This window comes from Columba livia, chromosome 8 (genome assembly GCF_036013475.1).
Source record: "Columba livia isolate bColLiv1 breed racing homer chromosome 8, bColLiv1.pat.W.v2, whole genome shotgun sequence".
NCBI classification, from domain to species: domain Eukaryota; kingdom Metazoa; phylum Chordata; class Aves; order Columbiformes; family Columbidae; genus Columba; species Columba livia.
The window spans coordinates 22,220,108-22,237,780 of record NC_088609.1 but is presented as its reverse complement, the minus strand read 5'-3'; the positions used below and the strand labels follow the sequence as shown (position 1 = coordinate 22,237,780).

The 17,673-nt window shown below is 36.1% G+C and overlaps 1 protein-coding gene across 50 annotated transcripts in view; it reads left to right on the top strand.

The window, feature by feature from the left end:
- The window catches only part of LOC110361750 (hornerin-like), a 52,032-nt gene extending 34,379 nt beyond the window's left edge, over positions 1-17,653 (top strand). For 44 of the 50 annotated variants that reach the window (XM_065072520.1, XM_065072517.1, XM_065072507.1 and 41 more), the window contains 22 exons: positions 31-69; positions 1,689-1,727; positions 2,404-2,442; positions 2,758-2,796; positions 3,354-3,392; positions 4,136-4,165; positions 5,226-5,267; positions 7,118-7,165; positions 7,358-7,405; positions 7,595-7,639; positions 8,298-8,336; positions 8,615-8,650; positions 9,037-9,075; positions 9,436-9,474; positions 10,038-10,076; positions 10,873-10,908; positions 11,536-11,565; positions 12,672-12,710; positions 13,894-13,932; positions 14,369-14,407; positions 16,000-16,029; positions 16,441-17,653. In XM_065072520.1, the coding sequence (XP_064928592.1) occupies positions 31-69; positions 1,689-1,727; positions 2,404-2,442; positions 2,758-2,796; positions 3,354-3,392; positions 4,136-4,165; positions 5,226-5,267; positions 7,118-7,165; positions 7,358-7,405; positions 7,595-7,639; positions 8,298-8,336; positions 8,615-8,650; positions 9,037-9,075; positions 9,436-9,474; positions 10,038-10,076; positions 10,873-10,908; positions 11,536-11,565; positions 12,672-12,710; positions 13,894-13,932; positions 14,369-14,407; positions 16,000-16,029; positions 16,441-16,539 (912 nt within the window). In that variant the 3' untranslated portion in view covers positions 16,540-17,653. The remainder of the gene's footprint in view (positions 1-30; positions 70-1,688; positions 1,728-2,403; positions 2,443-2,757; positions 2,797-3,353; positions 3,393-4,135; positions 4,166-5,225; positions 5,268-7,117; positions 7,166-7,357; positions 7,406-7,594; positions 7,640-8,297; positions 8,337-8,614; positions 8,651-9,036; positions 9,076-9,435; positions 9,475-10,037; positions 10,077-10,872; positions 10,909-11,535; positions 11,566-12,671; positions 12,711-13,893; positions 13,933-14,368; positions 14,408-15,999; positions 16,030-16,440) is intronic. The other 6 variants (XM_065072525.1, XM_065072527.1, XM_065072532.1 and 3 more) reach the window with 6 other exon arrangements.
- The last annotated feature ends 20 nt before the right edge of the window (positions 17,654-17,673 follow it).

Sequence of the window (17,673 nt, the reverse complement as noted above, 5' to 3'; positions counted from 1 at the left end):
GAAAATAACTGTTTTTCAATTATTTTACAGGATTCACTTCCCATAGGAGGCGGTGAAACTGACGACAATGTAAGCATTTTTTCTCAAGTATATCAATATCAGAATTTACTACCTTTTAAACTATCTAGGTGCTTACATGGACCTTTACCTTATCTCATCATCTTATCTTTAAGAGGTCCTTCACAGTACATTCTGATCATCTGTCTTGTAATTTTCTGCAATACCTTCTTTGAAATTATATTGTTTCTATAGATAAAGGAAAATGTAGATTCATATTATGTCACATTATTGTGCTATGGTACGATAAGGATTTGGCAAATTACAATTGCAGTTGCAACAGTTCTGACTTGTAACAACCATATGCTTTTTAAATCAGTTATTAGAATTGGCATTTACAAAGGAAACTCTCTTCCCTTATTTCACAATTTCCATTGAAACTTAATATTAGTATAGGCTTATAGTGTATAAAAGAACCAGATACTTCTTAATTCCAGCAATTTAATTTGTCTACTTTTTCAGAGCTAATTTAATACAAAACCACTAATTTAACTACAAGAACAATACTATCCATATGTCAGATCAGCCCTTCTTGTTCTTAAGGGTGATTTTTTGTCATTTATTTCCATAAGATTATATTCTATCTATGTTTACTATTCTGGACTTTCATAGCAATTCCCACAAATTAAGACTTTCAAACTTAATTGCTCTTAAGATACAGATTTATTTTAAAATTCAACTTTTCCTTGTATTTTTGAGAAAACACATTGTATTTGACCCTTAATCATTATCTTATTTTATTATTTTTCTAAAATACAGCTTCCCTAATTAATACTGCACAGACAAATTCCCTCTCTCCATCTTCATTTCACGCTACACTTGATTTGTGTTTTCCTAGTGCTGGACATAAAAGCATTATATTTCTTCATCTGTATATTGCATAGGAATGGTCTGGTTTCATGTAGTGTGGTGAGAACTGCTTGCTGTTCTGCTTAAGAACATGCCTTTTCTCCCAACTAAAGTATATTTCCTATTAATTCTGGTGAAGCTGTTTATAAAACTTTCCAAATTTGATGTCTCGTTTTCTTGAGTGATTGGTTGTACTTTAACTGGATTTCTAATAAGCTTGTTTTCCATTGTCCTGGTTAGTAGGAAATTGTTCTCCACAAATTTTTATAAATTCATCTGTGCACTTCAGCCACAAGTATAATGTCATTAGTTTCCACACAGTTTCTGTAGCAAAATCTTCTTGTGGATGTTCAGCAAAGTTAACATATGATACTACAGAGGCCCCAAGACCCTCTGGGAGAAACTAAGGTATGAAAGAAACTAAAGTATTCCAACATCAGTGTGCACCACTGAGGTCTTACCCAGAACCAACACAGCTTTTAAAGTGCTGATGTTTACCCCTACAGCATTCTTAGAGGAAATAACGTAGATTGAGATGCGAGCTCATTCCTTTATTATGCTATATCAGAATTCAGCTTTCCAAATAATGAAATGCCATGCTCCAGAAATGAGCAAGGGAGGAACTTTGAAAGAGTGCTGCTTATCCTACACCCTACCATCTTGAACCTTCCCAACAAGGCATGCAAACAAGCAGTAGTTTCCTTTGCCTTCCAAACTTGCTTAGAAAAAAAAAAAAATAGAAGTATTTGCCATGCAATAACTAGATTCTAATATTTTTTTAGAATTCCACATCAGCATCTGGCAGCCATCAGAGTGAACGGGTAAGTGCTCCGTCCTTACATGTTGCCAGGGTGTCTGCCCCAGTGCTTGGCAACCACTAGCCACCTAAATTATATTGTGTGGAAGGTGCTGTGGCAGCTTCCAGTGTGGGATAGAAAGTTATCAAGCACAGAGGGAATGAGGATGTGCTTAAAGTATTGTAGTACCGCTAGAAATCCCAACCAATGCATTACAATCGCAGTATCACAATATACACATTCAGGTTCCTGTGCCTTTTTACTCATTGCCTGACTGCAAAAGGCTTCAGTACCATGATTTGTCCAGCATCTATTCAAAGTGAAACCCTTTGCTTTGTTGTGCTGCATGACTTAGTTATAAGGGCTTCCACTTTCCTGTCATTTTTACATAGCCCATTTCATTTATTCTAAGGAGAATTAAATGACACACTGAGAAATTATTTTGTTGGAGATACCACAACTCTTTAATCATTGTATCCAAAATGATACCTTTCACCAAAAGCGCAATTATCAACAGGTGTAAAGGGGCATGTGCTCTTTTATACAGAAAGACCTTTTTTTATTGTTCTTGAACGACCCATGAGAGAAAATTAAGGAATGTGGAGAAGCAATGAATGCTCAGCTTCTGTCCTCATCTTTCCATACTACAAAAGAAAGGAAGTGTTTGGTTTTTTCATGTAATTTCAATACATTTTTCCAGGATTTTTATTCCCCAGGAGGCAGCCAGTCAGGTGGACATGTAAGCATCTATTTTATTCATTATTTGCAGTTCCCTTCCAAAACAGCTGTTTTTTTAAAAATTATCCTGACAAGTAAATTATACTCAACTGTTATCTCCTAGAATTTTTCATGACATCTGGCATCATGTCTTGTGAAACCAAATGGCAAACTGTTTTGTTTTGGTGTTTTGTTGGTTTGGTTTTGGTTGGTTGTTTGTGTGTGTGTGTGGTTTGTTTTGTTTTTCATAAAAATATGCCCATGACTATTCAACAACATAGTCTTGTTTTCCAGAAGCCATTTTAAACAAAAATAAATTTGGTCTGCTTTTTTGCAGGGATCATCTTCTCAAAGTGGTGGCTACTCCAGTGGACAGGTAAATGCTAATTCTTTGTATTGTTGACCTGAAGTATGTCCTCGAATTGCATTCCAGCATTATTTTATCTGTGAGCAAGATCTATTTGGTACTCAATCACCTTTTCCTTAAATATGTCATGTAAAAGTCCAAGTGTAAGCAGAGTGGTCAAAATACAATTCATGTATTCACTGATGCTCCAATGCCAGGAAACAAATGAAAGTAATAAATATTTTGTATTAATTTATATTTTTTAAACATATATTAAGTGATTTTTTTTTCAGCCAGTATGGTGGGCAGGTGGGAAATATTTCTTCAGTATTTGTTTTGGTGTTCGTTTTTTTTGTTTTGTTGTCCAATGTACATACTTCAAGAAAATATTACCAGTTTGGTAATACCTACGTTTCCAGACTGCTGTGGGGTTTTTATCCTTGTTCATCTTTTCATAAGTAAAATTGGGTTGTTAACCAGATAGATCTTTTCTAACATAGTTTAGAGAGTATAAGACAATACGTTGTAATAAAATATACATGTGAAACTGAAGGAAAATCTTTTAAATGAAGATGTATCATTTACAGGGTTCAGCTTCTTCAGGAGGCAGCCAGTCTCGTGGACAGGTATGCTTTTCTTTCTGCACACCGTTCAGTTCTGCTGCTGTCAGGCAATCACAATTTACTTTGACTCTCTTTCCTTCACAAGAACTGTTTTCTTTCACTACTGTTCTTTTTGCCCAACATGTCATTTTCTTTTCCTGTGTCATTCAGGCATCCCGCAGGCCAGAGCAGCCACTAGTAACTGTCTGAATGGCACTTGTATGGGAGGTTCTGGACCTGCTTTGGTGCTGAATATTTTTCTTTCATGTTTCATGAACTTTGAATGTGGAAAGTGAGACACCGAATGGCAAAGCCCTGGCCACCTCTCAGTTTTAGCAGAAATCACCTGTGTTCTGTAACGTCTGTAGCATGAAATAGTACTGCATGTGTTCCAGGTGCTCTGGCCTCTCTAGGGAAAAAAACCCAAAAGTAAACAACATCCCCCTGCGTTCTGTAGTACTACTCAGAATTTTTTACTCATCTTTTTTAGTGTATAAGGTTTTCAAGGTCAAGATTGTAGATAACAAATTTAAACATAACAAAATTAGAAGTTTTTCACCATCGGAGCAATAAGTGTGGGAATTGTTGCTCAGGACAAAGAGAACAAAAAAATAGACTGCTTTCTAGGATTTGGGTGCTTGGGCACTTTGCATGTAACTTTATGGCTTGCATACCTGGGATAGTAGAAGGAGTAACCTGAGTTGTAACTGGAGTCTTTTTCAGTTCTGTGTTCTTGATATCTTAAATATTTTCTGCATTCTTTACAGGAGGGATGCAATTGTTCTGGAGGAAGTTCCGTAAGTGTTATTTGTTCGCTAAACATTTTGTTTTAGTACATTATTTAACTGGAAAATTATCTGTGGTCATATTTATTTCTAACCTATTTATTTGAATGTAGCCTTATTTTTATATACCACTCCATGCTGCAATCTCCTTTCAGGTAGTTGTAGACAGTGATAAGGTCTCCCCTCAGCCTCCTTTTCTCCAGGCTGAACAGTCCCAGTTCCCTCAGCTGCTCCTGATCAGATTTGTGCTCCAGACCCCTCACCAGCTTTGTTGCCCTTCTCTGAACTCTCTCCAGCACCTCAATGTCTTTCTTGTAGTGAGGGACCCAAAACTGAACCCAGGATTCAAGGTGCAGCCTCACCAGTGCTGAATACAGGGAAATGATCACTGCCCTGGTCCTGCTGGCCACACTAGTTCTGATACAAGCCAGGAGCCCTAAAAGGTGGCAGAAAGGTGTATTCTCTGACCAGTATTTACAGAGATGTGTATGTGTTTAAAAAAATAAATCATTAAATAGTAGAATTCATTGACAAAAAGAAAATCTGTCATGAACAGAAGCTACAATAATCTCAAAAATATCAAGTCTACAAAATTGCCAACCATAAAAGTTGTCTCAGAAATCAATACTTACCTAAAAAAAAAAAAAAACACCCACAAACCTGAGCCACTTCTCATTTGTGCTTTTAAATCTATATGGAATTATTTAAAGACTGTGAAATATGATAATACATGTTTTCTAAAGCAAATCATATGTGGTCAATCAACATGTAATATGTAATGTAATATGCAAAGGACGTGCCTGCACAGTGGATAGTGTTCTTATTTTCTAGGCAGTGAGTTATACGCAGATACAAAATGATACGTTTTAATTTATGGTCTTCCGGGCCAAAAAAGGCTATTTGCTATCTTGGCAAGTTAAGAAAAGTAAGTGAAATGTAAGTGTAATTTCATTTCAGACTGTGATAGTTTTCCTTTAAAATACCCTAGAACAGACATTTTAAGATTTTGTTTTATTTTCAGTTTATGATCAGACAAAGGCTAATTTTTTTCTTCTTCTTCTTTCCCTTACAGGGTGGATCCCCTACCTTAGTCAGAAGTGATTCCTCTGCAAATGTAAGCACTGTTCACCAGCTTGTAAGGATGCCCTGTACTTGTCTTGTTGATATAATGGCTAGAGAGGTTAAAAAGGATCAGTCACTTGTGAAAATAAACTACCTTAGCTACAATTAAAAATACACACAGAACATTCAAGCAGCACTCACAGTTTTTGTTTCAATTTGAAACAGTATTCATTCAAAGACAAGTGCTGTTTGGAAATGTTTGAAAAATGCTATTTGGCACAAATGCAGGTACATAACAATATAAAGATTTACTTTGGGAGTCAGTTTCATTGACTTCCTTGGTATTATGCCAAAATATCCCCAAAGACATGGATTTATGTGTTTGTATTCCTCTTAAACCATTTACTACAAGAAAGGTTAGTATTCATAGACTAGTAATTTAATGATGCTGGCCCTATCGTATGGGGGAGATTTTGCAGGAGAGTCCTGTTTACAGCATTCACAAGACCAGTTCTGTTCATTGTGTGTTAGAAAGGCATGCTGGCTACATCACTGGAGCTCTATATGTGCTGCACTAAAGGAAGTCTCTTTGTATCTAGCACAAAACTCTGTAGCATTGTTACCAGACTGCTAACTGATATAAAGCTAACTGGGACACAGCTACATCAATGTACCATACAGAAATCAATATTACATTATAAATAAGACAAGTCTTATGCTCCCTTGTTGGAAAGAGGAATGTTTATATATCTACAGACACAAAAACATTCTTACCCATCTGTGTTCTACATCCTTCATATTATTGTTGTTGAGATTTGTTTCCTATGAAACTTCCAATTAGGACTGATTTATATCTTTTTAGTTACTTTGGCCATCTTTGAAGAGCAGTTCAGAATCGAGGAGTGTGTAAAAAGACTGAAGGAACGTAGTGATTGTGTCTATGTCAACAAGTACTGCAAACTGCTGGGGTTGTTCCACTACACAGAGTGAAAAAAATCAGTGCTGATGAACTGACAGCCACACTATACACATTTCAGGAAGGGACTGCTCTGGTCCTTTTACTACCTGAAAGCACTAAGTGTGCCCCTAGAGAGCATTCTACAATTTAGTTTAATCTGAAAGGCATCCAATTACTTCACTCCAAGACCACTCCATGGTGCAAAACAAGCCACAGCACGTGGGGACTACTAACGGGAGGTTTGTCTCAAGGGCACGTTCCTGATCTGTACTTTGATGTCTAGATGCACCCAGTACCTCAGCATGGGTGAATGGCTTTTGCAGACTGAATGTAGATCTTAGTCCTTCCCCAACTCTGTACTGCAGTCTGCCTCAGAACATTGTCTTGAATGTCTTCTTTACAGGGAAATGAAAAAGTAATTTTACATAGTTAAGATTCCTTATGAAAGACACATTTCTGATAGATGCTTAACATTATATACTAAACACAAACCAGTTTCATTTCCTTATGAGCTTAGCAGATCTTGTAGAAGCTCAGAGGGCTCGAAAGGCCTGTAGTATTCTGCAAGAATGAACGTTAAAAGCTTTTTTGGGGGATGTCATTCTTCAGTGTGCTGGTTTTAAACTGAAAGAAATAAACTGCCACTCCTTCAGTCAGATACTTTGAAGTGAAATAACTGGTATTTGTGAAAGGGCTCTAGAAGCAGCAGTTCTGTTGCACAGGTACATGCTAAATTTTAGATGTATTATCAAAGTAGGGAAGGCTAAATTTTATATTTTGAATAGATTTTAAACCCAAACGAAAATATTTAAAATAGAAATTTAAATGCTGCTATCCTTTCCGAAGATTTGCTTTAAAGTAGTTCTGCTAGAGAAAAATAACTAGGTTGTTTCTTTGTTTCTTTCTTTCTTTTTTTTTTTTTTTTTCCCTTCTCTTTTCTCCAGGGCTCATCTTCTTCTGGAAGCAGCCACTATAGCCAGTATGGTGGACAGGTACACACTAAATTTTTGATGTATTAACAAAGGAGGGAAGGCAAGATTTTATATTTTGAGTGGATTTTAAACTCAAACAAAAATGTTGAAAATAGAAATTTAAACACTGCTATCTTTTCCGAAGATTTGCTTTAAAATAGTTCTGTTAGAGAAAAATAACTAGTTTCTTTTTTCTTTTTCTTTTTTCTTCAGGGCTCATCTTCTTCTGGAGGTGGCCATTATAGCCAGTATGGTGGACAGGTACCCACTAAATTTTAGATGTATTAACAAAGTAGGGAAGGCTAGATTTTACATTTTGAGTGGATTTTAAACCCAAACAAAAATGTAAAAATGTTTAAATAGAAATTTAAATATTGCTATCCTTTCCAAAGATTTGCTTTGAAATAGTTCTGTCAGAGGAAAATAACTGGTTTGTTTGTTTTTCCCCAGGGCTCATCTTCTGGAGGCAGCCACCATGGCCAGTATGGCGGCCAAGTAAGCACTCGTTCCTAAAGGAGATCCAGCTTGCCACTTTTGTGAATGAGGGTTATTCACAAACTCAAATTCAGTTTTGATATGGGAAATAAGTCTAAAGAGCAAAACCTCAGTAAATTAAATTCATCATTGAGTTTGATATGTCCTAAAAGTTATACATGAGACGTTTTTAGCAAATAGTGCCCTTGTTTGTGTGAAACTTGCATAATGAAGTTCATACAAAAAATAGGTGTGGGGAAAGAATTAATCAAAACATAGCAATTTTGATTCCTAGTGGACCTAAGTCCATTAAGAAGAAAAACAAACCAAATCTCCCCTCTTTAAAGAGACCTCTTGTTGTATGAGGTTTCAGTAAACTTGCTTGGTTTGATTTGCAGAGTCCTGCTAGGTTGCTGATCTTTTACCACTAGCTTTGGCCCAGGATTCAGCTTTCTAAGTAAAGACATGCCATTCTCCAAAAACTAAGCAGTAGGGGTTTTTTACCTTCCAGCCTTGCTTATGAACTTGGGAATTTCCCCAAGTTACCTTGTAAGGCTTGCACTCTAGTTATTAAAGCATACAAAAAGTCCTGCCTTCATTCCTATTGTCCTTGGAGAGTCATGTTTTGATTTAAAGAAATCCTACATCAGGTAATTCACTTATTTGGTATTCTTTACAGGGTTCATATTCCTCTGGAGCTAGCCAGTATGGTGGGCATGTAAGCTCTTTTAATATTTTATGTTATATATTTGTTTTACCATCATTCAACTCTTATCAAGGAAAGGATTATGCAGATAGCTATCTCAATTTTATATTTCAAGAAACTTTATAGTGTATTCTCTGTAGTAATATTGTGAATCCAAGGAAGACAAAAATATACAGTGTATTCTGGGCAGATTACAAACAAACAGTCAAATAACAAAATACTGATGTCTTTACTCTCCGTCTCCATGAATCAGATATTCAGAAAAAACTGATTTTGAATATTTTTTCCAGGGGTCATCTTATGGAGGCAGCCATTCTGGTGGACAAGTAAGCATTAATAGTCCCTACTTTTGTAGTTTTGACCTATGCAAACTTGTAGTTTATTCATTGTATACCCAGCTGTCTACCTTAGCTTTATTTATCTTAGTCTAAAATCTCAGTAAATTTTTCTCTGTAGCATTCGCTGCTACTGTGATTAAACAAAACAAGTTCAGATGAAAACCATTACTTAAGAGTAAGAAAAAAATAGAACTTGAAATACATAGTTGACTCAGTTGGCTTCTGAAATTTTCAGGACTTAGAAGTTGTGTCTTTCTGAAATAAATTAGTAGCTCATGAAGCTGACCAAAATTTTTAAAAGCCTCATGAAATCATTCTATGATTCTATGAAATGGGTGTAAAGAAGTTTTATTTCCTTTTTTATTTATGTTCAGGGTCCAACTTCCTCAGGAGGCATGCATTATGGTGGGCAGGTGAGAATTCTTCTCTCATAGTGTTTCCTACTTCATCCAAAAGACTTAGTAGTTGTCTGTGTAAAATAACATTTTAAGGAGATTGATTTTTTTTTTTTTTTTTCATGTTTTATTTCATTTGTTGCTTGGTGTGTGGTAGTTATAAATGTATGTGATACAAAGCCACAGGAGAGTTTTTAGGAGATGTAATTTCTGATTCATCATGGTAAATGCAGATGAGTCTCAGTCCTTTTTGCACAGTGTGGTTCAGTCCACTTGGTTTTGCACTGAAAGAAATTAGGTACCTCTCCCTCCTATGGAGCATGGTTTAAAGGAGAGCTATGACATGGATACAGAGAGAATTTAATTCTTTTTATTCAGGGTTCACCTTCTTCAGGAAGCAGCCAGTATGGAGGACAGGTGAGAAACTCTTCCTGTATAGTCCTTATCCAAAAACCCAGATTGCATTCCTTCTCTACCTTAGCCTCCAGAATACCTCGCTTCCTTCAGCAAAATGAGATATCAAAGTTGATATCAGAGGAGCAGTGTGTCTCAGGCGGGGAGCAGGGGAGTGGGGCAGGAGTTGGTGAGAGCTGTTCCATGCTCCTGGGAAATGAAAGGTGATGGATAGGGTTCCTAGTGCTGTCTAGTGGTATAGCCCTTAATACGGAGTGAAATTCCCAACAAACTCGTCCTTGGCCTCTGAAAACATTTATGGTCAGATTTATTGGAGAGGGAATTAGAAGAGAAAGAGATTTCTAGTCCAAATACATTCTCCTAAAACTAGGTATATAATGCTACTAACTCATCATTAGTATTATGGAAGATTTGTGGTACAAACCATCTCTAATTTGCATAGAACACATAAAGGAACAGGTTGTGTGTTTGTCTTCCATTGTACAACAGAGAAATCAAATAGTCTTTCTTTAAAAAACCCTTAAAGAAGCTTTTTGATAGATAAGTAACTGGTACCTTTTCTTCAGGGTTCACCTTACTCTGGTGGCAGCCATTATGGAGGACAGGTGAGAATTGTTTTTCTATTTATGGGTTGTTTTTTCTAATGTTCACCCTTCTCTCTTTTTCTGGTTTGTGAAAAACAGAATATTTTATAAAGGGGTGGCTTATAGCAAAACAGCATCTAAGTAGAATAGATGAATATATGACCTTCTGCTGCTTCAGCCCACTCAGGAATGTAAAGCACAGGAGGTTGCCCTGAGCACACAATCACACCTGCCTATATTGACTTGGATTTAAACTTTGTTCAATTTAAACAGTAGCCATTGTAAAGGCTAGTAGATTTCAATATGGTTATAAAGGAAGTGTTCACATTCTCGTGACATTTAGATCAATGGAACACAAGTAAAAGTGTTTTGTTTTTTTTTCCTATGACATTGTAAGTTAAAGAATGTGCAACAAACATAAATACTCTCTCATTTCTTTGGGGTATAGCTTTTTCAGGAAGCAGCCAGTATAGCGGACAGGTAAAACTTCTACTTTCATAGTGTTTGCAGTTTTAGAACACAGTTCATTAGGAAAACTGAACTGCATTTTTTTAAAAAAGGAAGATTCTGAGAGAGAATAGCTTTAAGCTAAACTGAGTGAGGGTTTTGGTAAGTATGGGTCTGCCTGGTACATCAGGTCATGGTATGAACAAATGATACAGGGATCTGTGTGACAGCATGCAAATGCTTCCTTACACAGATCAGGGTTCAAGAAGCCCATTTTTGTTATGTTTAAACAGAAGCTATTTGAAAGCCTGAGAACAAATGAGAATGTTACACCATAACACAGAAATAATCAGTTTTTCCTGTTTTCCAGGGCTCTCCTTCAAGAGGCAGCCAGTCTGGCGGACAGGTATGCTTTATTTCCACACACTGTTCGGTTCTGCTGCTGTCAGGCACTCACAATTTACTTTGAGTCGTTCCTTCAGAAGAACTGTTTTCCTTCACCACTGTCCTTTTTGCCTAAAGCCCCAGCAACACATGATTTTCTTTTTTCTGTGTCATTCAGACATCCCGCAGGCCAGAGCAGCCAGTAGTAACTGTCTGAATGGCACTTGTATGGGAGGTTCTGGACCTGCTTTGGTGTTGAACATTTTTCAATGCAGGCCTCCACTGGAAGTCATCTTTAGTGTTTTCTGTAACATCTGTAGCATGAAAGAGTACTACATATATTCCCAAACATTCTGTAGTACTAGTCAGAATTTTTTACTCATCCTTTTTGTGGGTAAGGTTTTTACTTTAAGTTTTAAATGCGAAATCAGAAGGCTGTATTTAAAAAAATGATCAGTAAGTGCACAGCTACCCTGAAAGGACAGTGGAGACAGAAAGAAACTACTTTTTAGATGGAGCTTGGTGAGTCTGTGAGCAGGATTTCGTAGTCCATATTCTTGCAGTAGCAGCATGTGAGCTTAGTTTACTGATTCAGAGGCCTCTTTGAGTCATAGACTCAGGAAAATAAGTTTGGTTGTGTTTTATGCAGAGTGGATGTGTGTGCCCCGGTGGAAGTTCAGTAAGTATTCTTTGTATATTTTTCATACTATCTACACATACTGCAAAATTCCCAAACTACATGTCTTGAAATAATTCTATTTGTGAATGTATATGTATGGTGGAAGTTTTTTTCACGTTGTGCTAAAATGAGAACTTTTGAACCTGCGTAAGACAAAAACATTAAGTGACTTGCAACTGTGATATTGTTATATTCAAAACTAGCTACCCAGATACATTTCTATTTTCGAAGAAACACATATAAAATAGAATGCATTTTCGCCACCCCGGATTAAAAGAAGTAGTAGTGTTCTCCAATATCTGTATTAAAGGAAGACTGCGGCTAATTCTGTAAAATATCCAGCTATGAATAACTGCTTCAAAGCATTTAATTTATTTTGGTTTGTAAGAGAGGCCTGGAAATTTCCTAAGAATCTGTTTCCCAAATATCTCATAGTTTATCTGCTGGGTTTTACACATTTGTGTAACAATGCTGCTCTTATGATGGTTATTAACAGTATGATTTGAACTAGTGAAACTTAGATCGAAAATCTTGGCCCAAAATGCTTCCAAGTAGGAACAGAACAATCAATTTTAAAAGTTAAGGCTATTTCCAATTTTCTGTCTAATTAGTATATTCCCTATGCTTTTGTAAATACTTTAAAAAGAAAACAAAACAAACCACTATTTACTGAAATTAAGCTGATTTACTTTTGAGGGGGAGTTCAGTTTTCTGTTGTCTCAGTATAGTCAAAATTGCTTAGATGACTACTACACTTTCTCAGATTATGAAATCAAGCAAAACCCACATGCCAGAAGTACAGCACTCATGGCATACATGCCACTTCTGAGAAGTGTTGAAACAACATGTAAATTATCAGCTTCTCTTTGCAAGTAAACAATCTGAAGGAATAAGGATAAATTGAAATTAAATCCTTTACTTGTTTAATCTACCAAACAGAATTACTATACTAGTAATCAGGGCAAATTGGCCACTGCATTAAAAACTGTGTAAAGTTCTTCCAGCTAATCAGTATTGTGAGTATGGTTTAGATTTGGTCCAGGTTTTTTTGATGCCAGATGGTATTTTAAAAAATTATTTACAAAATTTTCACATTCTTTTTACAGCTCTCATCATATTCTGGAAGCAGTCCATATAGAGGACAGGCAAGCAAGCAACTTTTCTTTGTTTTCTAGATCTTCTTCCTATGTGCTATTTATTGAATGAAAAATATGATGCAGTGCATATACTGCCAATCAGTTTTTCAGCATAATTTTACTCAGTTTTTCAGAGTAATTTTACTCTCAACCTGAAAAAGGGACCATTTCTCAGTAACTGAAATGGAGTAGCATGAACAAACTTCAGTTTAAAGATAGATGCATAGATGATAATTTTAGTTGTATTACCTCAGAATGCCTCTTATCTCAAGTGATAATTTTATTTAACCATTTTTATGTTTCAGTTTCACATTGCTACCACACCAGTTCAAAATCTGTTTTCTGTGTTATTTTTCAATCATCATATTGAATTATTATTTTTGCATTTATTTAGATTAAATACTTGGAAATTTAGTACAAAATGTACCAATGGATATTGCTTTGAAAAGATAAATTCTGCTGTGTTACCTGCAGTAATACTACTTTTCTCATCTTCACCTGCCATTTGAGTCTCTTACTGTAAGCAGCTCCCTGTGCATATTTTGTAGACTTAGTAGTTTGTCACTGATCAAGAAATCTTAGTAGCCCAAATAGTTAACAGATGTAATGGATGGCTATCTAATAAGAAGGTGGAACACATTTTTCATTAATATTATTCTGTTCACTCTGCTATACTAAAAAATAATTTAGTTTCTTTTTATTCCGTTGGCAAGCATTAGAGTTCAATATCACGCTATTAAGAAGATCATTTCTTGTAGCATGGAGAGGAATTGTAAAAGCTGCAAACCAAATTTTTCCCAAATTACTTATTTGAAATAATAAGGATGCTTTCTGAACGTGTTTTACCTAGCAGAAAATCACAACGTAGATTTTTTTTTTTCCCTTGTACAGAGCCACACTTAAAGACACTATATCCCTATATTTATGTCAGAGAATAGTCATAGCAGGTGTTTTCTGAATATTTGCCAAATTTACTAATTTCAGCTGTTAAGGAACTTAAGGAATTAAGTCAGACGTCTTTCACTGTATCTTTTTAGATTAATATACTTTCCAGATTGCTACTGACACCTCCCGCCAAAAAGTCTATTATGCTTCATTCTCCACTGGGGAGTAGGGGGAGAAGTAACTGTTGTTATTCTTCCAACACTTAAACACTTACGTTTCCTGTGATATTTTGTTTTGTTTTTAATAGGGCTCTTCTCCCTCAGTAAGCAGCCAGTATGGTGGGCAGGTGAGTATATTTTCTTCCTCCTCCCATCACTCCCCACTCTTCCCCTGTACTGTCTAGTTCAGGTCAGTTACTTGATGCTGAAAAATACATTCATTTGGTCATTTTACTGACCTTAAATAGTTGAGGTAGTATTAACTCAAGTCATTTCAGCAAGCTGAATAAAGGATTTGGTTACATTTTTACCACTCTGTGTAAAAATGTTCCTTTCAACATACCATAATTGCTATACTGTATTTCGTAACACCACTTTCTTGATTCAGAATAACAAATGGCCATTATTTTGCTGTGCTGTAGATAGCTTAAGCTTTGGGTACCCCAGTTACGCTTTGTTCAAACAATATCCAAATATGTTTGTACTAAGTTGGGCAAATTGTCTCAGGACAGTGATAGAATATTTTTTCATTCAGTTAATAGATGTGTGATTCACTTCTTGCAGGGCTCAAGTCCTTCTGGAGCCAGTAAACAGGGCAAACCAGTAAGTAAAAAAAACCCAAACACCTTATTATTTTTTTCCCTTCTATATATTAAACATATCATGACTACAAAACAGCTCTTTCTTCTTGAGGACTTGGAACTGAATTCTCTGACTAATACATCATTCAAAAGAATACTTGTAACAGAAAGATTTTAAATATCTGTATTTCAGATAAGATTTCCCTGGGATTTTTGGATGACTAGACACAAAATAGTGTTTGTTCTCCTGTGGTTCTTTATTCCAGATAGCAAAAATATACTGAGGCACAAAGAGGTTTAGAGTCGAAAATGGGTATATTTTTTTCAGGGCTTGTCTTCCTCAGGAGGCAGTGATCAGGGAAAGTCAGTAAGGGTATTCTGCTTTCATTATTCCACAGTCAAGTTAGAAATGTGGGTATTGTTTTTTTAAAATAGGTAACAGTAACTAGGGTAAAATTTAAAATTGTTATAATGGTAAATTTCTGAGAAAGCTGACCAATAAAAATCGGAATATTTTGTTCAGACTTAAACTTCAGGATGAGGCAGCATTCATTCCTCCCATAGCAGAGTTTTGATATACTCTTGTTACTTACTCATAGGAACATGCTTGGGTAATTCTATTAAGAATGATGTATTTAAATATCAGGATAACTGTTTCAGTTTCAAACTTTGTAGTTCAGTCAATGATACATTGCTGTGAAGAACATTACTGTGCTGACTTGAGAGTATTCAATTAAAATGGGAAAAATGTGCAAGGAAAAAGGTAAAATCGAAGGCAGTGTCAAAACTACCAATATCCAGGGCATTTTCAAGACGGCTGTGTGCTCTTTGGACACAATTCACTAGGAGTCTCATATAATAAAAATAAATGGTTCATAATTATTTTACAGGGCTTGTCTGGCTCAGGAAGCACTTATTCTGGGGAACCAATGAGAATACTTTCATCACCGTGATTTAATTTTGTTTTCTTAGTAAACAAAGAATCTGGGTGGTTGGTAGAGCAATTTCAGGATGATTTGGTCTGAAGAGAACATTCTGTATTAGTTCCATTTGTATTAGAGTGCATTTAAAGAAACTGCTGTGAAAAATACGGCCTCAGCCTCAGAAAACTATTTCAATATCAGTGATATTTTAAATCTGAATATGTCTTGCCTCACATTCCAGTTAGTGGCCTTGTTACATTTTTCTGTCTTCTATTTTTAAATTACTGTTTTCTGTGCAGATTTTCATGGGCTCTGCTCAGTTAATCCTTCACTTTTCTTTTTTTTTTTTTTTTAATAAGCTAGATTGTTGAGTTTTTCACTGGCAAGTTACCAGGTTTTGCACTTCTTTTTTTTTCTTCAGTGCTTATCAATTTTTAACTGTATGGAATATGATAATGGAATGAGAGGAAAATAGACTTTTGCCCTTTCATCAGTTTTAGCTGAAATTTGCAGATGTAAGATGAGAGTAGAGGGTGTAACTAAAGCTATTTATGCAAAGCTGCTTTCCTCTTGAACAACTTAACACAATGCTGTGAGTTAGGCTACTAAAATTTTGTTGATCACAGGCAAAACTGTGTTTAAAACCATTGGGTGGGAACACTTCTAGATTAATTTGTTTGTTTACTTTCAGAATTCACCTTCCTCAGGCAACAGTCAAGTGGTAAGCACTTTTTCTTTGTAGTTTCTAGTGGCTTCTTCCTATATATACTGTAGAAAACAAAGTGGTGTTTATACTGTGAGGTATCTGTCACATTTCCTATATCTGAAAAAATGTTTGAGACTACATGTGCAACATAATATATGAGAATAGTATCAACAGAAATGAGGAAAAGTGGGATCACATAAGTGCTTTATACTTTTGATCCTGCCTGGCATGTGAAAACTGAACACCTGTTGATTTATGTGCACTATAGATGTGGCACGTGATCTTTGTAACGTCATAAGTGTTTACATAACAGAAGGGGCTAATAGGAAAATATATCCCTGAAATTTACTATGTTTTTATAATAGTAAATAGAACTACTTTGAATTGGGTTAATCCAATTGCTCTTTTTTTTTTTTTTTTAAATAGAGCTCTGCTGGGAAACACTCAACTCCCCAACTCCTGCTGTTATTCAGTGTTCTGAGTGCCTTTGCTCTCTCTGCTGCTACATCAAAATGGTCTATATGAACTTCTGAAGAGCTGCTTGGCATCCTAGGCATGGATTATATTCAGCAATATTAGATTAATTACTTGATGTAAGAAAAAAAGTACCCTTAAGTCAAATTGTCAAATGCTACTTGGCTGTTCTGTTGTATGTCTAGCTAGTATGTCATGCTTCTCATTAGTTTACTTTTGGTTTTAGTCATTAGTAGATACCATTAGTTTTGTCACTGTTTTAGGCATCATTTTAAGAGAGTATGTTGTACCCTACCTGCATGGTTTATTTTTATTTCTGATGGGGAATGTGATGAACACCTACCTGAAACCTGATTGGTGCAAGAAACATTTAGAAAAGATTTGGTTATTAACCAAAGCAGAGGAGATCAAACGAATTGTTGTATATACAAACTGAGCACCATGCCTGGTTATCATCGCATAAAATGAGGCTAATGTAAACATCTGAAAAGCAGTCCTCCATGGGGCAGAAGAAAAGATGCTAGGATAATATCAGAATATTTGTTTTAGTCTATTGTAATCAACTGCAAGTTCAATATGGAGGTTCAAAGTGAAAAAAAAAAAATCATTAGAGAAGCCAAACAGCTTAGAGGAAAGACGTGCTGAGCTCTGTTCACACTGAGTGCAAACACCTACAGTTCTGTACGGAAGCATAAGAGACAATGCATCCCAGATTAGCGTGATACTCTAAAAGCTGCTGAAAAGCAATGTGTTTTCCCTTGGGAAGGAATGGGAATTTAATTAAGTTAATAAAACTGATAGTTATCTTGGCTCCTTTTCTCAAGTGTTTAGTCTAACCTGTGATACCTATCTGCAAGTTTAATTTCAAGAATGTTGCTGACATGTGCAAGCAGGTACAGTAAATGTGGTCACAGAAAGACTGTGGCTGGTTTTGAGTTCAGGAGCAGTTCCCCATCTCGCAGCAACGCCACCTCCTGTGTGCGCAGTGACCGCGGTGCCGGCACCGTGTTGGCAGCGATGGTGCCGCCATGGCTCCGCCTCCTGCAGCTCCGGCCGGGTCAGCACCCGCGGGCCGTGTTCCTGCAGTGGCTTCTCTTAAAGCATGCTTCTAGTTCATGTCTTTTTCAACATCTGCCTCGTACTAAAATTAAATTTATTACTCTCATGCTTGTCTCCCATGGTTTA